This window comes from Numida meleagris, chromosome 2 (assembly GCF_002078875.1).
Source record: "Numida meleagris isolate 19003 breed g44 Domestic line chromosome 2, NumMel1.0, whole genome shotgun sequence".
NCBI lineage: Eukaryota > Metazoa > Chordata > Aves > Galliformes > Numididae > Numida > Numida meleagris.
Window position 1 is genome coordinate 23692524 of NC_034410.1, and position 18867 is coordinate 23711390.

Below are 18867 nucleotides of genomic sequence, written 5' to 3' on the forward strand. Positions count from 1 at the left end.
TAAACAAGCAGGCTGAAACCCCCAGAACCCCCTGGAAATCCTCTCTTGGAAACTGTAGTTATCAGATTGTTTTGTGTAAGGTGGGAGGGAAGCAGCTCTCTTCTTGTTGAAAGGGGTAGTGCGTGTGCGTAAGGGGTGGGCATAGGGGCAACTTTCTTATCTTTGTTTGTACGGCTGAAATTGGAAATGCAAGTGGTAATTCATGCATAATTCCTAGTTTGGAGTAAAAAAGTAAGGAGGATGCTGCTAAGAAAGTAAGAAGAATGCCAGTGCTCACGGAGTGTATGTTCAAGTGAGAAGAGTTCCAAGCAACTATACTGTGTATTTTGAAAAATGTAAAACATGGGACCTAATAGCTCTTTTTGTATCAAACTTTCTTGAAATAAAACAACTCATCCAGATCTATGAGCCAGAACCTCTGCTAATAGCTTGGAAACTCACTGATGTCTCTCTGCAGTTTACGGTTTTCAGTATTATACTTCTACGTGCATAGTCAGGTGCCATACTTCTACATACATAACCAGTAACGTTACAGAGCTCTGATTGCTAGATTTAATTCCACACCAGCCTTCTGCTTTCAAAAATCACGGTTCTTTAAGCTGAAAGTATATTGTCTTCCCCTTCAGCCCAATGCAGACACCATCCATTGAGATGAGGAAGTTGCATGCTGCTGAAAGCTGCTCAGCCTTCTAGAAGGGATGGAGGTTGTTAAGTAGGAAAGCTCTAGCCTATAAAATGTGGCAGTTCAAAATGTGTAAAATTGTGTAATGCTGCATTCATAAACAAAAGCAGTAGATTTCAGCAAGTGAGAGTACTTTGAGCAGAACAAAAATTGTTTTTAAGCAAAGTGTAGACTGCTGTTCAGGATACAGTTATTTTCTGCAGTCCTAGACATAGCTCTGACAATGCTGGCTGGACACTTCTAAATTCCTGGCTATGTGGAAATGGTGTAACTTTTTTCATGTTAAGATAGTGAAATGTCCTTGGAGGAATTTATTTTAATATGGCCTACGCTACCACTTCAAATTTCTGCCAGCAACAAGCAACGACAGCATATGATCACATTTCTATAGAGAAGAGAATTGAATTTGTCCTCATCTTCAAGGGTCATGACGTACTACATTGTGGGCTATCCTTCTGGATATTTTTCTGGATTGTTGTGGCCATACTAGGAATTCAGTGCTAATTCCAGGGCCTTGTTTGCCATTCATGGCTTTGCTTGGCATCCTCTCTGGTGTTCAAGTGCTGTGTTTTGTGCCAGATTGGCCAAGGGTATTTGCCTGGCATGACTGACTTGTGGTAATGGCAATTCCACAAGCTGCTGTCCATGTCTCAGGTAATATCTGTAACTGGTGGATAGTACTGGATGGTGGTTTGTCACTGGATGCAGGAGATGTACTCGATGTGTGTTTGGGTGCACGAGTACACTCAAGCATGCATGTGTGTTAGAGCTGTCCAACTTGGAAAGGAAAATGTTGGCAGAGCTGTCATCACAGCAGGCAAACAGGATAAAATCATGTCTGCTGTTTTCTGTCAGAGAAATGCCTAGACATTATTTCTGATTTATTTTGATATGTGTGGATGCTTGTTTATCTGTATCAGGGAAGTTACTCTTCCTTTTAATGCATCCCTCCATCTTGCTTTCTCTGTAAAGAGGGCACTTTGGTCAGATCACCTCTCATGCCTTAGTTCTAGGGGAGATTCAGGTTGGATATTAGGAAAAATTTCTTCTCAGAAAGAGTGGTGAGGCACTGGAATAGGCTGCCCAGGGACGTGGTTGAGTCACTGACCCTGGAGGTGTTCATGAAGCATGTTGATGATGCACTGAGAGACATGGTTTAGTGGGCAATATTGGTGGTAGGTGGATGGTTGGACAAGATGATCCTAGAAGTCTTTTCCAACATTAATGATTCTGTGATACTATGACTAAAGGACTGTTTAACACAAATAGCTATCCTAAATGAAGAATCACAACCAAACCATGAACTCCACCTTTCTCTAGTGTGACCACCCTCCCATGGAAGTGTCAGTGGGAGCATGCTGATTTGGCACTGAGGGATGTGGTCAGTGGGCGTGGTGGCGATGGGTTGATGGTTGGACTAGATGATCTTAGTGGCCTTTTCCAACCTAAATGATTCTATGATTCTATGCTTGTGAGATCACCCACTTTTTACCATTCTGCTCTAAATTGGCTGTACAACTGTAGACTGAGCATAGACTCAGGAGGAGAGCAGATTAGTTCCAGAGCTGCTAATACCCAGTCTCAGAGATCACAGCTCACCTGTTGCTGTTGCTGCTGACACTGCTGCAGGAAGAGCTGGTGCATACAGGCTGGCAGAACAGAACTACACAGACTGGGGGCAGACTGATTATTTATTGCTGAAGTGATCTCCAGAAGAAAATATGGATATTTAAATAATAATTAAATAATATATATATTTTTAAAAGTTGTTAAGTCATAGGTTTTGATTCGGTACAGGAGATAATGCCTTTGAGAGAAGCCCTCCTGAGAGCTTTGAGGAAAGCAAGAGATCTTTGTATGGTTCCATGCAAGGCAGTGGTTTCTGGTGCAGAATTAGGCTGTGTTCGTACTTTGTTGGTACCAGATAGTCATCAGATTCAATCTATTGGTCTTAGTATCGCAAGTATAACTGAGGTTTGTATTGATTGGCAAGCACCTGTGATTTCTTACAGACCAGTGAGCATAGTGGAGCTAAATCTAGAAATCCATATTTCTGACATCTGCTTTTCAGGAAGTTAGTTGATAAAAAGCAAGGGTTTAGACAAATGGTGCTTAGTAGTTATTGTTCTGGTATCACAGGTCTCATTCTATCCTAGTTAAGAAAATGCAAACTAGCTGGTAATGTGCTTAATATCTATAGTAGTTATATGAGGAGCGGAAGGGCTCCAACAGGCAGTGCTTAACAGCAGCAAATTGTTTGGCGTTGGAGCTGGCCAAATATAAAACCAGGAAAACTGTAAAATTTTAATGACAAGACAAATTAATCACTAAAGCAATTTACTTAAATACTCTATTGGATGTTGTATCACTGGGCATTTCTCATTCAGGATAATGTGTCTGGCCGACTGGAAGATAATAGCTTCAACAGTAATTCATTCAGAAGAGCTGTACAGGTTTTTGTTGCACAGGAAGAAAAGCCGCGTGGTCACAATGGTCCCTTTTGGTATAAGATCTATACACTGGTAGTGCTGCTATCCTGCAGCACCATTGTCCATTGTCTCCAACATAATGGCTAGAGCAATGCTGCCTTTTCCCTGATGCCATTAAGCTTATTAGGATAACGTGTGGGGCGGGCTGTGTAATAACACTAAATTATGGAACCATTTCTATCCTGTGTAGTACAGGTTTTTATGTGTGGTTTTTTTTCTGCTTGATCTTCAGTACCACATGGCTATTTGTCATAGCCTTTTCACCGAGGATGACGTTAGGTTTCGGGAGTATTCCATCTTATGGTACGTGACAGGACATTATGGCAGTGACAGCAAGAATGTGCAGATGTTAGACAAATGGTGCTTGAAACTACCGGCCGTTTTCTTTGAATGCTCCCAGTAGGACAGGGCAGCCAGTATTTTTTTGTTGTGGTGGGGATAAATTCCAAGTAGGCAGAAATGTGTTACAGAATCACAGAATATCCCAGGTTGTAGGGGACTTGTTAGGATCATGGAGTCCAACTCCTGGCCCTACACAGGACCACCCCAGAATCAGACCATATGTCTGCGAACATTGTCCAGATGCTTCTTGAACTCCAGCAAGCTCAGTGCCATGACCACTGTGCAGGGCAGCCTGTTCTGTGCCCACCGCCCTCTGGTGCAGACCCTTTCCCTAACCCCCACCTGCCCCTCCCCTAACACAGCTCCATGCCGTTCCCTTGGGCCCTGTCGCTGTCACCAGAGAGCAGAGCTCAGCGCTGTGAGGAGCTGCAGCCACCGTGAGGCCTCCCCTCAGCTCCTCTGCTCTGGGCAAACCATGGGGCATCAGCTGCTCCCCATACATCTTCCCCTCCAGACCCTTCACCATCATTATTCTTTGATTCTGGATCGATAACTGTAAAGCTTAAGAAATAAACTAAGAAATGTGCTGCTCTTAGTTACCAGGCTGCTCTGAACAATTCATCAGAGCCCTGTTGTTGCACGGAGAGCAGCTTGCGTATTTCCACATCTCTGCATGGGGTGGACTGTGTTGCTGTGCTACATAGAAAGGACAGAAACATTACATCACAGCCTGAACCGATACCTAACTCTAGATAGATAGGTTATTAATTCACAGGGCTTTCTGTTATGGCGGGTTCAGACATGACTCATATACCACAAGTCAGCATTGCAGGATCCCATAGAGATTCTCCTATAATACAGTATACTCTGCTTAGATGGTTCAGAATAAGTATTTTGTTCAGGGACATCGATGCCTTGTGTTCTTTTGCTAATGGTCAGCTTATATAGCTGTGCATACCAGAAATGGAGATTTCAGCTAACTATGAGGACTGCTCTGAAAGTAATGCCTCCTATTTCATTACGTTGGCCAGTGACATCAGAGGCACATTGTTGGTGGTATGGCAATAGAGCTTGAACCTTCCCACCAATATTCCATTACATTTTGTTGCTGTGTGACAAGTGGCAGCAGAGGGGCAGTCTGACAGAATGGCATCTGGCATGGAAGTGTGTATGAAGCAAAGGTGTGGAGTTCCTCCATGCAGAAAAAAATGGAACCCGTTGACATCCACTGATGCTTGCAGAATATTTATGGACACCAAACAGTGGATGTGAGCACAGTGAGGTGGTGGTGACAGTGACTGTTGTTCACCTTCGCTGGTACAGATGTTTACAAGTGCAGCACACAGGCCCTTGTTCATTGCAAAATGAATAGCAAATGGTGGTGACTACATTGAAAAACAGTGTTTTGTAGCTGAGAATTTGCTCTTTCAATTAGTGTTATTGTGCTGTTTGTATCTGTTGTAGTTTCAATGGAAATAAATAGGAGGAATTTGGGGGTGACCTACATATGTATTCTTGTGTTACCTGTAGGCTGTCTGTGTGCTCACCCTACTGTATTGCACACTTGGAGGAGTTCCATTTGTGGACCAAGATGTGATTTAGCTGTGTTGTGGTCCATCTTTCTTCTCTCCTTCACTGCTTCTGTACGTTCCCAGTTGGATTCATTATCATACAATGGTGGGTTTGTACAGTAGCATCCCACTTATTGTTGAACTGGGTTTTGTGTATATGTGCGAGTGCAGTGAAATTGCACTCACGTAGCACTTCGCCATGTACATTTTGCAATGGAACATGAGAATCCCATTAGGCTGTGTATAAGGTTTCCCACCTTCCATCTGCTCAGTAAAATGCAAAAGGCTCAGCTGTCTGGGACATGTAAAGGTTAATGATTGCCTTTCTTTCTGCAACAACTTCATCTGTGCTCTTTTGATTTCTAACTTGTATGCATTGCTGCCTGTACATTTAGACACCTGATTGTTTTGTAGGCTACAGTAAAGACAAAGATGACAGGAAGTATTCTTCATCTTCTGGTAGCTGCTGTCAGAGAGGGGTTATGTCAGTGTGGTGTTTTGTCTGCAAGCATCCAGGTACATTATTTCATAGTATTTCTCTCTCAGTCCATTGGTTTTGGTATTTTTGTCTGGCTACAGCTACTCATCCTGTTGGATTAGAGGGCTATATAACGCTTAATTTAAATTATTCTTACCTGAATTACATTATTGTTCTATTGATACCACAGTTTTCGAGAGGTATTTGATGGACTGAAATTGTTTGACTTCATCAGTGCATGGATTTTATTTGCAGTAAAGGTTTGCATGGTCAGTCCTTATTTAGATGAAGCCATGTAAGTATTTAAAGAAAGTTACTGTGAAAATGAATTTAAAGTACATTAGATAGCAAAGGAAAGATAAAATAAAAGAAATCAGATTTTCAAAGAGGTTTTGAAGCAGTAATACACCATTTCTTGAAGAAGCTTGACTGCTATGGAATCCTGACTGCCTCATCATCTCTGCAGATTTTTATTTTTAAGTAAAAAGTTGCAGCCATCCTAGAAATAGAACAGCTGTTGGTAATGCTGGATGGCTTTTCTCTGAGGAGCAGCGTCACATTTGGTTTAGGCTGCTGGCATGCTTTTTGTCCACTGTGTCAGTTCATCTTGCATTTACTGTGACCTCTAAATGCGTTCCCAAGTGGAGTTCAGAGAGCACAGTAGCAGCTGTCACATCAGCTTGGATGTTCTTACTGATAGCGAATCAGGAGCACGTCTTCTGCTCTCTTATGCTCTTTGGAAGTTCAGAAAACATTTGTCTCCATTTGTGTATCTTTTCATCAGATGTGATTTTGAATTGCTTCCATCTACTTTTGAGCCTTTTGGGTATAAAAAACAAATTCACGGTGATATCTTTTCTTTCGCTGAGTTGATGTCCACACTCAGTTTGTATTGTCCCGTTGCAGGGAGAGCAGAAGCCCTTTTGCTGTGCAGTTTGTTCATTCATTTTGATATAGTTATTAGTTGTTCTGCTTTCTATACAATGCCTCAACATTAGACTTGACTTGTCCTACATTGCTTGAAACGCAGACATGAAGCACAAACATTTCTTCTTTCTCATATAATACAGACAAATGGAAAGATGCAGCTCTGGAGCATCTGGGCACTGAGTCAGAGTGTGGCATTTAAGTAATCTATCTACCCTTTTACAGCTGTGTGTGTAAATCTTGCTCACTGTCCTTCAAGTCAAAAGAAGGTACACCTAGTTAAGAGGTGTCTTCTTGACATGTAAGAATTAAAGCCTCACAGATTTTGTTTGCCAATCTCTCATGAGCATATCCAAATGTCACCAAAGTCTTTATGTTCTGTACTTTCCTGGCTTTTTGCCTGAAAAAAAAATCAGACTTGGCAACTCAGGTTTTATTTTCACTGTTTCATTTTCAAGCAGCACCTTGCCTAATACAATAACACACTGACAAGCCAAAGAAAGGGTATCAGAATGCCACCTTCCTTTTTAAATATCTACTTTGCTGTTTAATTAGATGCATAAAGAAGGTGGAGGAAGATGTTAGATCCTGCTCTCAATTTCAGTTATACAGGAAGGTTGAATTATTGCAGTAGATCAACTTTTACAGTCTGTGCAGCCTATTTCCCATCTTTCCCATCCTCTCTTTAGTGAAAGGGAAGCACAGAGCAATGTAAAGACTCTAAGGGATCTTCAGGAAAGACCAAGGGAAAACAACTGCTTCACTTGAATGGTGTTTAGTTCAGAAAGGAAGGATTTTAACTCTAGGGACTGTTGTGTAGTGCAGACATGAGTTTGTCACAGTGGAAAGTCAAGAGAAAGGTTTGCTTGGTGGCTGGAGGCATACAGGATAACCCTGGGGTGTGCTGAGCTTGCCCCTCTGGTTTTGATGGGTTTGGGATGGGATGCTTGCTCTTACATAGTACTGTAAATCTGTCATGCTTCCCATCCCCCACCCACTTAAGGGATGGTAGGTCTGTGCACCAGGCTGGAGGAAGGCGGGTTTCCCACAGTCTGTTCCCTCCCTTTGTGTCTTCACAAGAAGAACCACGGTTCTCCTCCTTTACATTCAATGTATATTTAGCACAAGGTATTTGAAGCCTCTCCATGTCATATGTATTTTTTTAGCCTCTAAACATAAGCAGATACCTTAGAGACTGATACTTGGCAGTTGCTTTCAAGTGTCTGTACATCTGACCGAGAAAGCAGGGAGTGTTTTTCAGTGTGTGCCAGTTACAAAGTCAGAATGGTTCATATTAATTAGAATCATCTGCAATGCTTTTACCATGTGAGCCTGTGGCATCATTAAGGAGTTTTGTGCTTTCATTCCTAAAGGATGGATGGAGTTCAATTCTCCAGATCTTTGATTATTTTTCTCATTAGCAAGCATCTCCACGCTATAAATTAAAGGAGAAGGAAAGATTGCCATTCCCAGGGTACTTCATAAAATGCCTTGGAAACCTGAGCCCCAGCTGCATCCAGAAGAAAATAATATTAATATATAAAGCCCCACTTAACCGTTTAGGTCATCAGCCCAGCTGTAGGTACTTTTCTGTATTTTTTTCCAGACATATCATGCATATATTTAGCCAGACAATCAGATGATTGGAGGTCTAAAACACTAATGCTCTTCAAACAAGTCAGTTTATTCACCTTTTGAAACAGCTTGCTTGGTATGGGCAGCTCAGCTTAAACAGAAGTTCTCTTGCATAGAATCTCTTCTTGATTTAATTAATTTTTTTGAGATCGCCTCTTATGTTGAACTGCTTAACACAGTTAAACTGGTCACGTAGGCCTTTTCTACCTCACTAATATATTGAGAAGTCCCTCAGAAAATCCCAGTTCACAGTTTTGTGTTTAATCTGGAGAAATAAAAAGAGACTCTATTTCAGTATGTCATTAATTCATTTCAGTAATTCATTTTCTAGGAATTTTCTTCAAGTCCATACAACACAACTTCTTACCACTGGGAAGATTTCACAAAATCACCAGATCAACCTTTGTTATTTTTTTTAGGGAATTTTGAAGCCATCTAAGCATCCCATACTACATTTTTCATAAGCAAAACATTTTGGTTTTCATTTTAAAATTGCTTTTGATTCAGAAATTGTGGCTGTACTTATTTACTCTTACAATGCAAAAGCAGAATAAAATTTCTGAGCTGGTCTATTAAAAGTTAGATAATTGGATTGTGAAAATGTTTGACATTTTGACTGTTGATGTGAGAAATGATCACATTTTGATTACTCTTTCACAGTGTGTTCTGGTTTCAACCTGGTTGTACCAAAATCTCCTCCTCTTCTGGAAGGATTTTACTGTTTGTGCTCATACACAGAGGTACACTGTCACAAAATAAATTCTGTGTAGGAAGGAGAGCACCAACTCTTCTCCCAGCTTGCAGTTAGTGAATTTTAGCTCTGCTGTTAATAAGCTGCTGAAAGCTTTCAGCTTCTTCTTCAGTTGTGTAACACCAGACAATATTGTAGGTTCCAGCCTTGCTGTTACAGGTTCAACTCATCAGACAGGCTGTGGATTGCCTTTACTAGTCTTGACTAATAAATGTAGCCTTGTCTCTTAGGGACTCTTTCAAACCCCCCTTGATGTTTATGAGAAAATTGTTCATACATATCCTTTTGGATGTTGGATCAAAGTGTCCCAACATGAGTGTTGCAGTTCCTTCAAAGCATCTGCAGGACCTGATGACATTTCAGATCATCTAAATTCTATTTTGTCACTCGGGCTTACTCTTGGTTTAAAAAATACAAGATTAAAAACATTTTTTTTAAAGAATTTTCAAACTGCTTCAAGGTTTGCTGCAAGAACAAAGCAACTTGTGCCTCCTTCCTCCTGAGCATGGTTTTTATTAGTTTTTATTAAATCTGTGTGGGTGCAGAGGCTCAGCAGTAGCTTCTAACTATGCTGACCCTCTCTCCGTCCTTGCAGAGACCACCTGTTGTTTCCAGTGACCTTCTGGTAAACCAGCACAGATTTCCAGATTAAGATTCCTGTAGCTATGGCATATAAACCTTGAGAAGGACAAGGTTTATTACATTGCCAAGAGATCATATTCTGTGATGTAGACCTGAAATAAGGACAGCTTCAAATATATGAAATAAGTTCAGCAGATTGGGTGAATTTTACTGCTGATTTCATTAGTGGAATTCTATGACTCAACAAAGTGTTCATTCCGTTATATATCAGTCCTATAAAAATAATGCCAGAATTTTTCATTCCAATTTAAATTTCAAGTGGATTTTGAAAATTATTAAATACACTTAGCAACAGAGCCTCGATTTTAGAGAATTTTTGAATATACAATGTTTTAAACATTACCCTAGGATTTTTAGAAACTTACATTAAATAAAAGAGTGTTTTAAACACATGCCTTTCTGAAAAATGCTATTATGGTTGCCGGGCATCTGAAAGACAGCACTGTGCTCTGAGGGAGGTCATTGTTGCTCTTTTTATTGGTGAAGATTGGTGAAGTCAGATGTGTCAGCCTGCTTGGAAACGTAACTGCAAACCCAAGTATCCAGCTCTGCTCCAGCAGTGGTGCCAAACCACTTGTTCACTGAATGTTTTATGGCATTTTATTTTACGATTACCAGCCTGGCTCCAGATACAAGAACCCATGGTGATGTCAGACGGTTCTGCTGTACAAGTATAAGTGAGAGTCTTGTTGAGAGGCACAAATCCTCCCTAAAGGCTGATAACCATCTTGCTTATAATGTGCTTCAGAAAACAAGTAGCACAAGGAAGGTATTTTCTTTTTTGCCAATCCTTTCAAAGTGGAACAGATCTGCTAAACAGAGCACAGATGGCTCCTGAATAGTGGCTTAAATGCAAAGCATCAGTTGAGGCAAGTGGTACTTTTCCATCTCTGAGTAATAGCTTTGAATCTTCTTGATCTATTTTGTTTTGGAAACACATTTTAAATGTGTGACCAATATCAGAAAGTGAAAATTACAGAGGAGAAAACTAAGATTACAAAAATCTAGAATGAAAGAAATAAAAGCAAACCACTTACATGTTTTCAAACATCTGCACTAACTTCTTGCAGTTTCTTGTTCAGATTTTCTGATTAATCAACATTAAAATAGGAGCACTGGAGAAACTGACTTAGACACAACAAAGTAGGTAGAACTCTTTAAAATTTTATAGCTAATTAACCATGTAACCTTACACTAATTCTGGCAATATTCACACTGTGGGGGAAAAAAAAAAAACAACTAGATACATGATGGATTACATAATAAATCTGCCAATATTACTGGACTGTGGTTTAAGTGAAAATATTTGATATCGTTGAACAAATACTTTTAAACTTATCTAAACCCTTGTATTTTAGTAATGATTTAAAAATAAAATCTCACAGCTGTGGCACCTAGTATTTTTAGGAAAGTACCAGTTGGGTGGAACCTGTTCTTCAGTATGTTATCCATGTACAGGTGCACAATTCTTAATGTAAGCAATTCTCAGTCTTGTGGAAATTGTAACCTGGGCCTATTTTTAAGCATGGGGCTCATCTTTGCATCAAACTTAAAAATAATAGTCCTGTTATTCTTTTCAATTTAATGCTTTTAGGTGACAGCACCAATTTTTTTTTCCTTTTTGTCTGCTTTTTTCCTAATTCACTTCTTGTGCAGGTTGCATCTGTAGTCAGAATAAAAGCAAACCAGAACGAAATGGAACACTGCAGGCTTTCAAGTAGCAGCTCTCCTGTCAGTAAAGAGCCAGATAGCCTCTTGGCTCTGCCTTGCGGGGAGATGAAGCGGAGAGGAAAGAATCACACAACCATCGTGGCTGAGGTTGGAAGGTACCTTGGGAGATTGTCTGGTTGAACCCCTCTGCTCAGAGCGGGCTCACCTAGAACAGGTTGCTCAGGCCGTGTCCAGCTGGGTTTTGACTATCTAAAATGAAGGATTGTTCCCTCACCTTCCCAAGCACTGAGGTGAGGCTGACTGGCCTGCAGATACCCAGCCCCTTCTTCAAACACAAATTAAATGCATTCATGGTGCAACTGTCAGTGGCCAGAGGGTTTGGGGACAGACTGGCAGAGTCACACAGGCAAGGTACCCAGGCTTCTCCAGTGTGGCAGTGTAACATAGATGCTTGGGTGGGTTGGTAACCTACCCAAGATAGTTGGTCTTTCCCCAGAAATTCTCCATGGACAGCCACCTTTGACACCTACTCACAGCTGGAGGCTACGCTGGGGACTCAGAACTCCTGTGTGGAGCAATATCCTGTCTTCCTGTTCTAATGCAGAGATCCAATGATTACTTGTTTCTGTGCCAGAGCACGTCCAAGGCGCCTGAAATATAAGTACAGCTGCTACCTTGGACAGGGGAAGGGGCAATAGTCATTTCTTCCTAATATTCATCGAATTTTAGAAGCGTTTTACTCTGGTGCAAAGCAGAAGTGCTTTGATGCTTTCTATGCTGTGAGTGTCTCCCTTTTTTTTTTTTTTTTTTGTCTCTCTGGTAACAGTGTATGTTCTGCTTAATGGGATTGGCCTTTGAGCTCTGAAAACTTATGCACACTAAATCTGTGGAGTCATGTACACTCCTTCAGTGTATTTTTGGGCTAGAAGGGCATGGTTAGTCCCCACACAAGGGATAATTTTAGGATGTTGCTCTTTCCACAAGAGAAGATGCTGGACTTAGGGTGTCAGGTTGTTTCATTAGAGACAAATATGGATAACTCAGTTCAGTGGACATCCCAGGACAGTGTCAATGTGGTTTTCTCTTGGTCTGGAAAGCACAACAGCTCGTGGTGACAGGAGATGACACAATGTGGTGTTTACTTTCCTCCAGTTCTGCTTGCAAGAGTGATTTGCAGTGCAGCAGAGAGGTTTCTACCCTGCGAGAGGCCCCTTGGAAAAACGGGGTTTGCTGTTATTTCTGTGAGTAGCCTTTTTCAAAAGCATGAATTTTCAGGCCTGGTTGCTCTTGACCTGGGAAGGGAAAGTAGGGGAGAGGAGAAGTCATGCAGAACACGTGTTCTGCAGCATTAGCAACAGTTGAGGGAGGATTTGATTTTAGCTTCGGGGAAGAAGAGCTGGAACAAAGCTGCCGGCATGTTGGATTAGGGCACTTAACAGAGCTGAGCTGTGCCACAGTGTGACCATGATCCAGGATATTTAATATCCTTTTTTGATGATGTTTTAGTGGGTATGTTTGTTGGCACTGGTGCCTGTTTTATATACTATCACCAAGGGCAGATTAAAAGTTTTCATTATCAGCTGAGAAGTCTTCATGAATTTCAGGCAGCTTTAAATGAGAGAATCTATGCTTCATTAAGGCATTGTGAGGTTGGGAACTTTCTGAAAGAGTTCAAATATTTTCTTTCATTTGTAGTTCATTTATTTACGTTTTTTTTTCTGCATTTTTAATTGACATAAACAGCATAATGCAATTAGAATAAATTCGTCTGGAAGTAAGTTTCTGCAGGGCACGATAACACATGGCAGAGTGCCTGCTTTTCCTTTCTAATAATAGTACAAAAAGGGGAATCCTTCTGTTTGAATGCCTTTTCTTCCTGCCCTAAATTTTGAAATAGTCCCTGTCCTCTCAGAATTCTGCTCTGAATATCTCCCCAGTGCTGTGGATATTAATTCAGAATAGAAAATTTAACAAATTGCTTTACCATCTGATCTTTTCATAGATGTGAGACATCTTGGTCTCTTTCTCCCCTTGGTTTCTTTCTGCAGGTTATTCCCTTACTGGCTGTGGAGAAAGAAGATGCGTTGTATCAAAATGAACTGGTACCTTATCAGTACAAATGGCTGAAACAGCACCAGCATCTAAGAATGCTGCCCTAAACTCCCAAATTATTGAGATCATAGCACACAGCAAATAGGGAATACTAACAGAGAGGGATCTAAAGGAAGAGTATGAAAGCAGATTATTTTAAAGAGAGGTAATAACTCTTGTACTTTGACTACTTAGTGCAAGATCTACAAGTCCTCATTCCCTTCATGCTGCTTTAGACCAATCTGTTAATTGGTAGTAGTTACGGTTTTTTTATCCTACAATCACTCAAGGGCAGTCGTTCTTCACCAGATGTGTTAAAGGAAGATTGATAGCAGGGCTATTGTTTGTCACTGTGTGGGAGGCTTATATAGCAACCAGCTTTGAAACAATGTTGGGTTCTCATTAAAATACTGTCTGTGCTTTCTGGGTGATGGGAACAGCCTGATCCGGCTTAGTCCTGACTGGATCTCATGCTCAGTGAGTTCCCATCTGTGTAGTTTCCAGGGACTCTTCCCATGCTGTGTGCACTCACTTCACCCGCAGGAGGCTCAGCTCGCATGGACTGCAAGAGGTCTGGGGAAGGACTGCAGTGTGCAAAGGAGTACTGCTTTTTCTTGCTCAGTCTAATGCTCAAAGTCTCTTTTCCCCATTAAAATGTTGTGGTGACATGCTTTTGATTTCTTTTACGTGAACCTGTGCCAAAGTCCATTGAGTCTATTCAAGGGGACTTTCCCCAGTTTACAGTCTCTGAAAAGTCCAGAATGAAAGCACCCATGCTTGTGTGCTGAGCTACTGGTCACACAGGCCCATGTATCTGTCTTTGGGGTCTGCTGCATTGCTCCCTCTGCACCTCTCTTTGGGTGACTAGAAGTCCCAAAGCCAATTTCAGTTTTCTTTTATGAGGAAGAAAGAAAAAAGTGGAACAACATGAAATGCTTTTCTTTGTGAATAAATCTCTTGGGGAAGAACTTGTGCACTAGATTTGAAAAATATTGGCACTGATTTTTCACTGTGATCCAATGGCATTTCAAAATCCCCACGAAGAAATGTCTGCAGGAGGACAAGCACAATGATAACTCTCATCCCAACGATCAGGGAGTGTCATACAGCATATCTTCCCAAACAAACAATCACAAACAGATTAGCTGTAATGTCCTAGTTTGGATGACAGAACAGGCTAGTCAACATCATATTTTGGTTACGAGTCCATTAAGAACCTGTTTATTTCTTCTTTAGTGTTATAGCTGGCTAAATTGCAAGTCCGTATTATGTCTTTACTGCTCACTCCCTTTTGTTTCACTCTGCAGACATTCTTCAGGTAGCAGGAAGAGGCAAAGGGCAAACCAGTATTTTCTCTTGAAACGTGTAGTCACTTCCTTTGCTCTCCAGCCTCCCTGGTGTGAGTGTAGCCATTTGCGCTGTGTCTCCTAGGGCAAGACTTGAGCCTGAAGATCTGCTTCCTGCAGCCTTGTTGTCTGCAATAATAGCGTTCAGCTGAGCTGGAGAATACAACACAGCAGACCGCTCCCTTATCAAGCTTTTGCAAGTGGTAGCACAGTGATGCTGAGAAAACAATTACCATTTGGAGCACAAATCTAAGAATTTTTTTTACAGATGCACTAAAACTGTTGAAATAAAGGTATATTCAGGAGACAAGCGGAATTGTTATTAAAAATATATATTGGTATCAAGAATATCTCTATGCCATAATCCAGATTTTTACTTTAAGAGAGATGTTGCCTTCACTGCATGTATAGTCTGCATGTAACAAACAGTGGCCAAAAGGTGGCCGTGGACTAAAGGTTGAATTAACTTTTTTTACATGGAGAATTCCAGCAGTAGGTATTGCTCTTCCCATATTTGGGGGATTTGAGTGCTGACTTGAGTGTGTGAGATCTCTAAATTTATTCTGTTTGGATAACCAGCTCAGTATGAGATAAACGTGCCCCCTTGTAACTTGATCTGGATTCTGAGAGTTGGAACATCAGGGCCGTATCTCTTTAGAGACCTATTGCTCTTGTTTTAATCAGATAATAATGCAGTTTTTCTGTTGGAATAGTCTTTATCCATTGGGAAATTTTATATGTTTGGAAATAGATGGAGAGGAAAAATAACTGAAATGAACAATGTATGTTTTCTTGTAAGCGTTTTGAAAACCCGGATGTGCGTGTACAAGTAGCCCCTAGGCAGATATAAAATTGGAAATGGGCATATGGATAACAAGTCCTACTAGACGTTAGTGACCGTGGTTCCATTACAAGTCGTTTTTGCACAGATAGCCTTTTAATAGTGTATAGATATACATTAACCACTGGTGCTTTTGCCTTGCATCTGCCTTCAGATCCTTATGCCCGCTTTCATTTCTGCTGTACTTGAGCTACACTCAAGTAATGGGGAATTACTGTATTGTTTTGTCTCTGACCATTTTGTAATGTTTCTTTTTAGAGCCTTCTTTCAGTATCACTGTAGTCTTTTGTGCCAATGCACATCTATACAGATCAAAAGAACCTGAGGGGAATAAGCACCCTTACATTGCATGGGAAAGCAGCTTCACATGAAACTTCTTCATTCTTTTTTGTACATATATGGTGTCGAGAGAGACTGGTTATCATTAACATTGGTACTAGTTTACTGAGTATAGGATGTAGCATAATTGTATGGCTTTATGAAATCTATTTCTAGTCTAATTAAATAACTTGTTAGTTTATATGCATGATTAATTGGCAAAGTTTGCTATCGCAGAAGGGCTTGTGTAAATTGAGCATGGTTTGTTATATGGTTGTTTTGGGCTGGGTGTGGTCAAAGAATATTCTCTGTATCCTCAAAACTTGTATTCAAAAGAAATGAGTGGAGTTCTTAATTTTGAGGACTAATGTTATCTAATGTGCCTACATGACTTGTTTTAGTTAAAGAATGATTTCCTTTGCTTTAACTTCTAATAGTGAGAGCATTGCATAATTTAGTGCGCATATCAAAGAAAAGGGTGTTCAGGAGCCAAACTTGTACTTCTGATGCTGTCATGGATTCTGACAGCTCTCTTGTGTATTAGGTATGACTTCATTAGGGAAGAAAGATAAAGTAAAATCAAGGACTGGGTAGACATTTTGAAAATGCTGGCATGAACATGTCCATTTTCTATGAAAAAAAAACAAATAGGGGATTAGAAATGTTTCACAGGACTCCATAAACGCCCTGTGAGTGTTTGCAGAGTGTTTAAGAGATGTAGCTTGACACGTTGCATTGCATTGCAAGGAAAATATCTTCACGTGAGACCTCACCTCTGGAGCACTCATATTGTGTGTGGTAGTTCCACTGACAGTAGGCTGTGAAGACACTGTGAAAAACAGATTTCCCCAGATGTGCTGCTCCCCTCTCCTCCAGAAATTTTATGTGGATTAAGAGAAGAGGAATTTGTTGATTTGTCCCAGGTGCCTCCAGAATGTGTAAAAGCTGGTGTCAGCGTGTTATTTGTTGTATGATGTTTGTGCCCAGAGCACTTTTTGCAGGTTGTCTTCCAGCCTTAAGAGTATATGAAGGGCTAGACTACTACTCTTCAGTGAAGTATGGCAAATCCATCTTATCATACAAACATGGTCACAATAAATTTCGCCTGTAAGTTGTGCATATTGAGTGCATCAGCAAAGAGGGTTAGAAACCTTTCAGGAGAAAAAAAAATTAACTTATAGCTGAAAGGAAACCCAGCTTTTTCTCTTTGTTTACTGATAATATGTAATTTTAGCAAGTTGCCTGCCCCATCGCAGACTAACATCAAACCTTGCACTTAGATTGAATGTACAACATACGGCATGTAAGTAATGAGATGGGGTTTTGTTCATCCTTTCAGTTAATTCTGTGTGTTCTTTTTTTCCCCTTTGTGCTGCACGGCTGATTACCACCCTAGGACCTTGCAATGGGACACAGACCCCTCAGTGCTGCAGCTCCAGTCTGACTCTGAACTTGGGTATATGTCTGCTCTTTATGTTACTCATTTATTATTTCTTTGCAAGAATTATGTTGCGAATGCTTCCCAGATGAGCTGCTTGTATGTGATTTTCATTTGCTTTGTTGACTCAAAAAGACCATAATTTAAGTTTCCTTTTTTCAGTTTCATCAATAAGAAGCTTCAGCAAAGCCATCTTTGTGGAAAAAACAACTATTTAAAGAAGCTCATGAAAAGATAAGCTGCTATTTCTGTTGCCTGAAACACAATACAAATAACTATTTCATTACAGATGAAATGTTATTATTGTGGCACTTTAATGTGCATGTACAGTTATACTGGTCTTGTTTGTACCTTTTGATTCAGACTTTTCTTTCTGAATCATTTGCAAGGTACTTTTCCCCCTTCCTTCTTGTTTTTGTTGTAGTTATTTTGTTCCCACATGCCATAACAATTTTCCACTTTTCCTTGGGAGCTGTATATGCATTTATATTGTACACTTAAGTACGATCATAGTCCAAGACTAATTGCCATTTAAGTTGCATTCAGGTCTGTCAAGCATTACGTAATTATACTAGGGCTAAAATTAATATTCTCCGGTTTGAGATGGAACTTCTCTAACCTAACCATCTGAAAAAAGTTGGTTTAAGTAGCAGAATCTAACTAGTGTAGTTAAGAAAAGTACCAAATGTATTTATATTTTAAAAGATCACTATATTAAGGAACAAAAGTTCATGTTTGTCATGAATATAGTTTAGCATCATCAAGAGAAGTCTGACAGCATGAGCAGGTTCTCTTTTATCTCCTGCAAGCAATCAAGGAAAATCAGAAACAATAGCTTTTCCAGATAGTATCTCCAGATTTATCTAACATCAGCACTGTGTTATTGCTGAAGCTCCCAGTACGTAGTCATGGCTTGGTAACTACAAAAAATATGCTTTAATAAGTTTCTGAATTCTTTGTGGTCATTCAAGTTATCAGAGTGCGTTGCAAGTGAAAATGCTGCTCACTGCCACCTCAGACTGAATTTTACAGTCTCTTCTAGATAAGAAAATTGGGTGCTGTATTTTCAATGTAAGAGGCAGCGAAAGGAGAAAAAATAAATAGTGAAGGAAAAACAGCAAGACCTGAAGACATGAAATGCCCACCTGCAGAGATATTTAGGATAAATTGTTCCTCTAAAAAGGAAAGGTAACTGTCCTTCGAGTTCTTCAGAACTTGGCTCATAAGCAAAACTAAATCTCTGCACTGAATAAATTGTTCTGCCTATTAACTGATGGGCTTTCCTGTCTGAGTTTCCAGGCAAGTATATTATTCTTCCACTAGTTCTTTGTGTTTTCTCCCCAGCAATTCATGTGAAATTCATTCACCGTTCTCTAGGCTTCAAAAAAAAAAAAAAAAATTTCCCTTTAACTATTAATTGACAGCGCTCCCAGCTGCAGTTAGAAATGTTAGTGCTGTTTACAAGGAAAGAAGACCAGGAGTGGAAAGTATCCAAGAGCACTTTCTAAACAGGCGTTCTCCACATCTGGAACTGGTAGGAATGCTTTTATTTCCACCTGAGTGTGGTTTCAGGTAGATCTAACTTCTACAACATCACCTGGATCATACAAAAAAAGAAGAGTTTCTAAAACTCTTTTGATGTGTG

The 18867-nt window shown here is 40.3% G+C and overlaps 1 protein-coding gene across 4 annotated transcripts in view; it reads left to right on the top strand.

Moving 5' to 3' along the window:
* Nucleotides 1-18867, top strand: part of DYNC1I1 (dynein cytoplasmic 1 intermediate chain 1) — a gene marked incomplete in the record, with an annotated part of 184853 nt that overhangs the window by 21533 nt on the left and 144453 nt on the right. For 2 of the 4 annotated variants that reach the window (XM_021388558.1, XM_021388559.1), the window contains 1 exon segment: nt 17181-17240. In XM_021388558.1, coding sequence (XP_021244233.1) covers nt 17181-17240 — 60 coding nt within the window. 4 annotated transcript variants of the gene reach the window in all.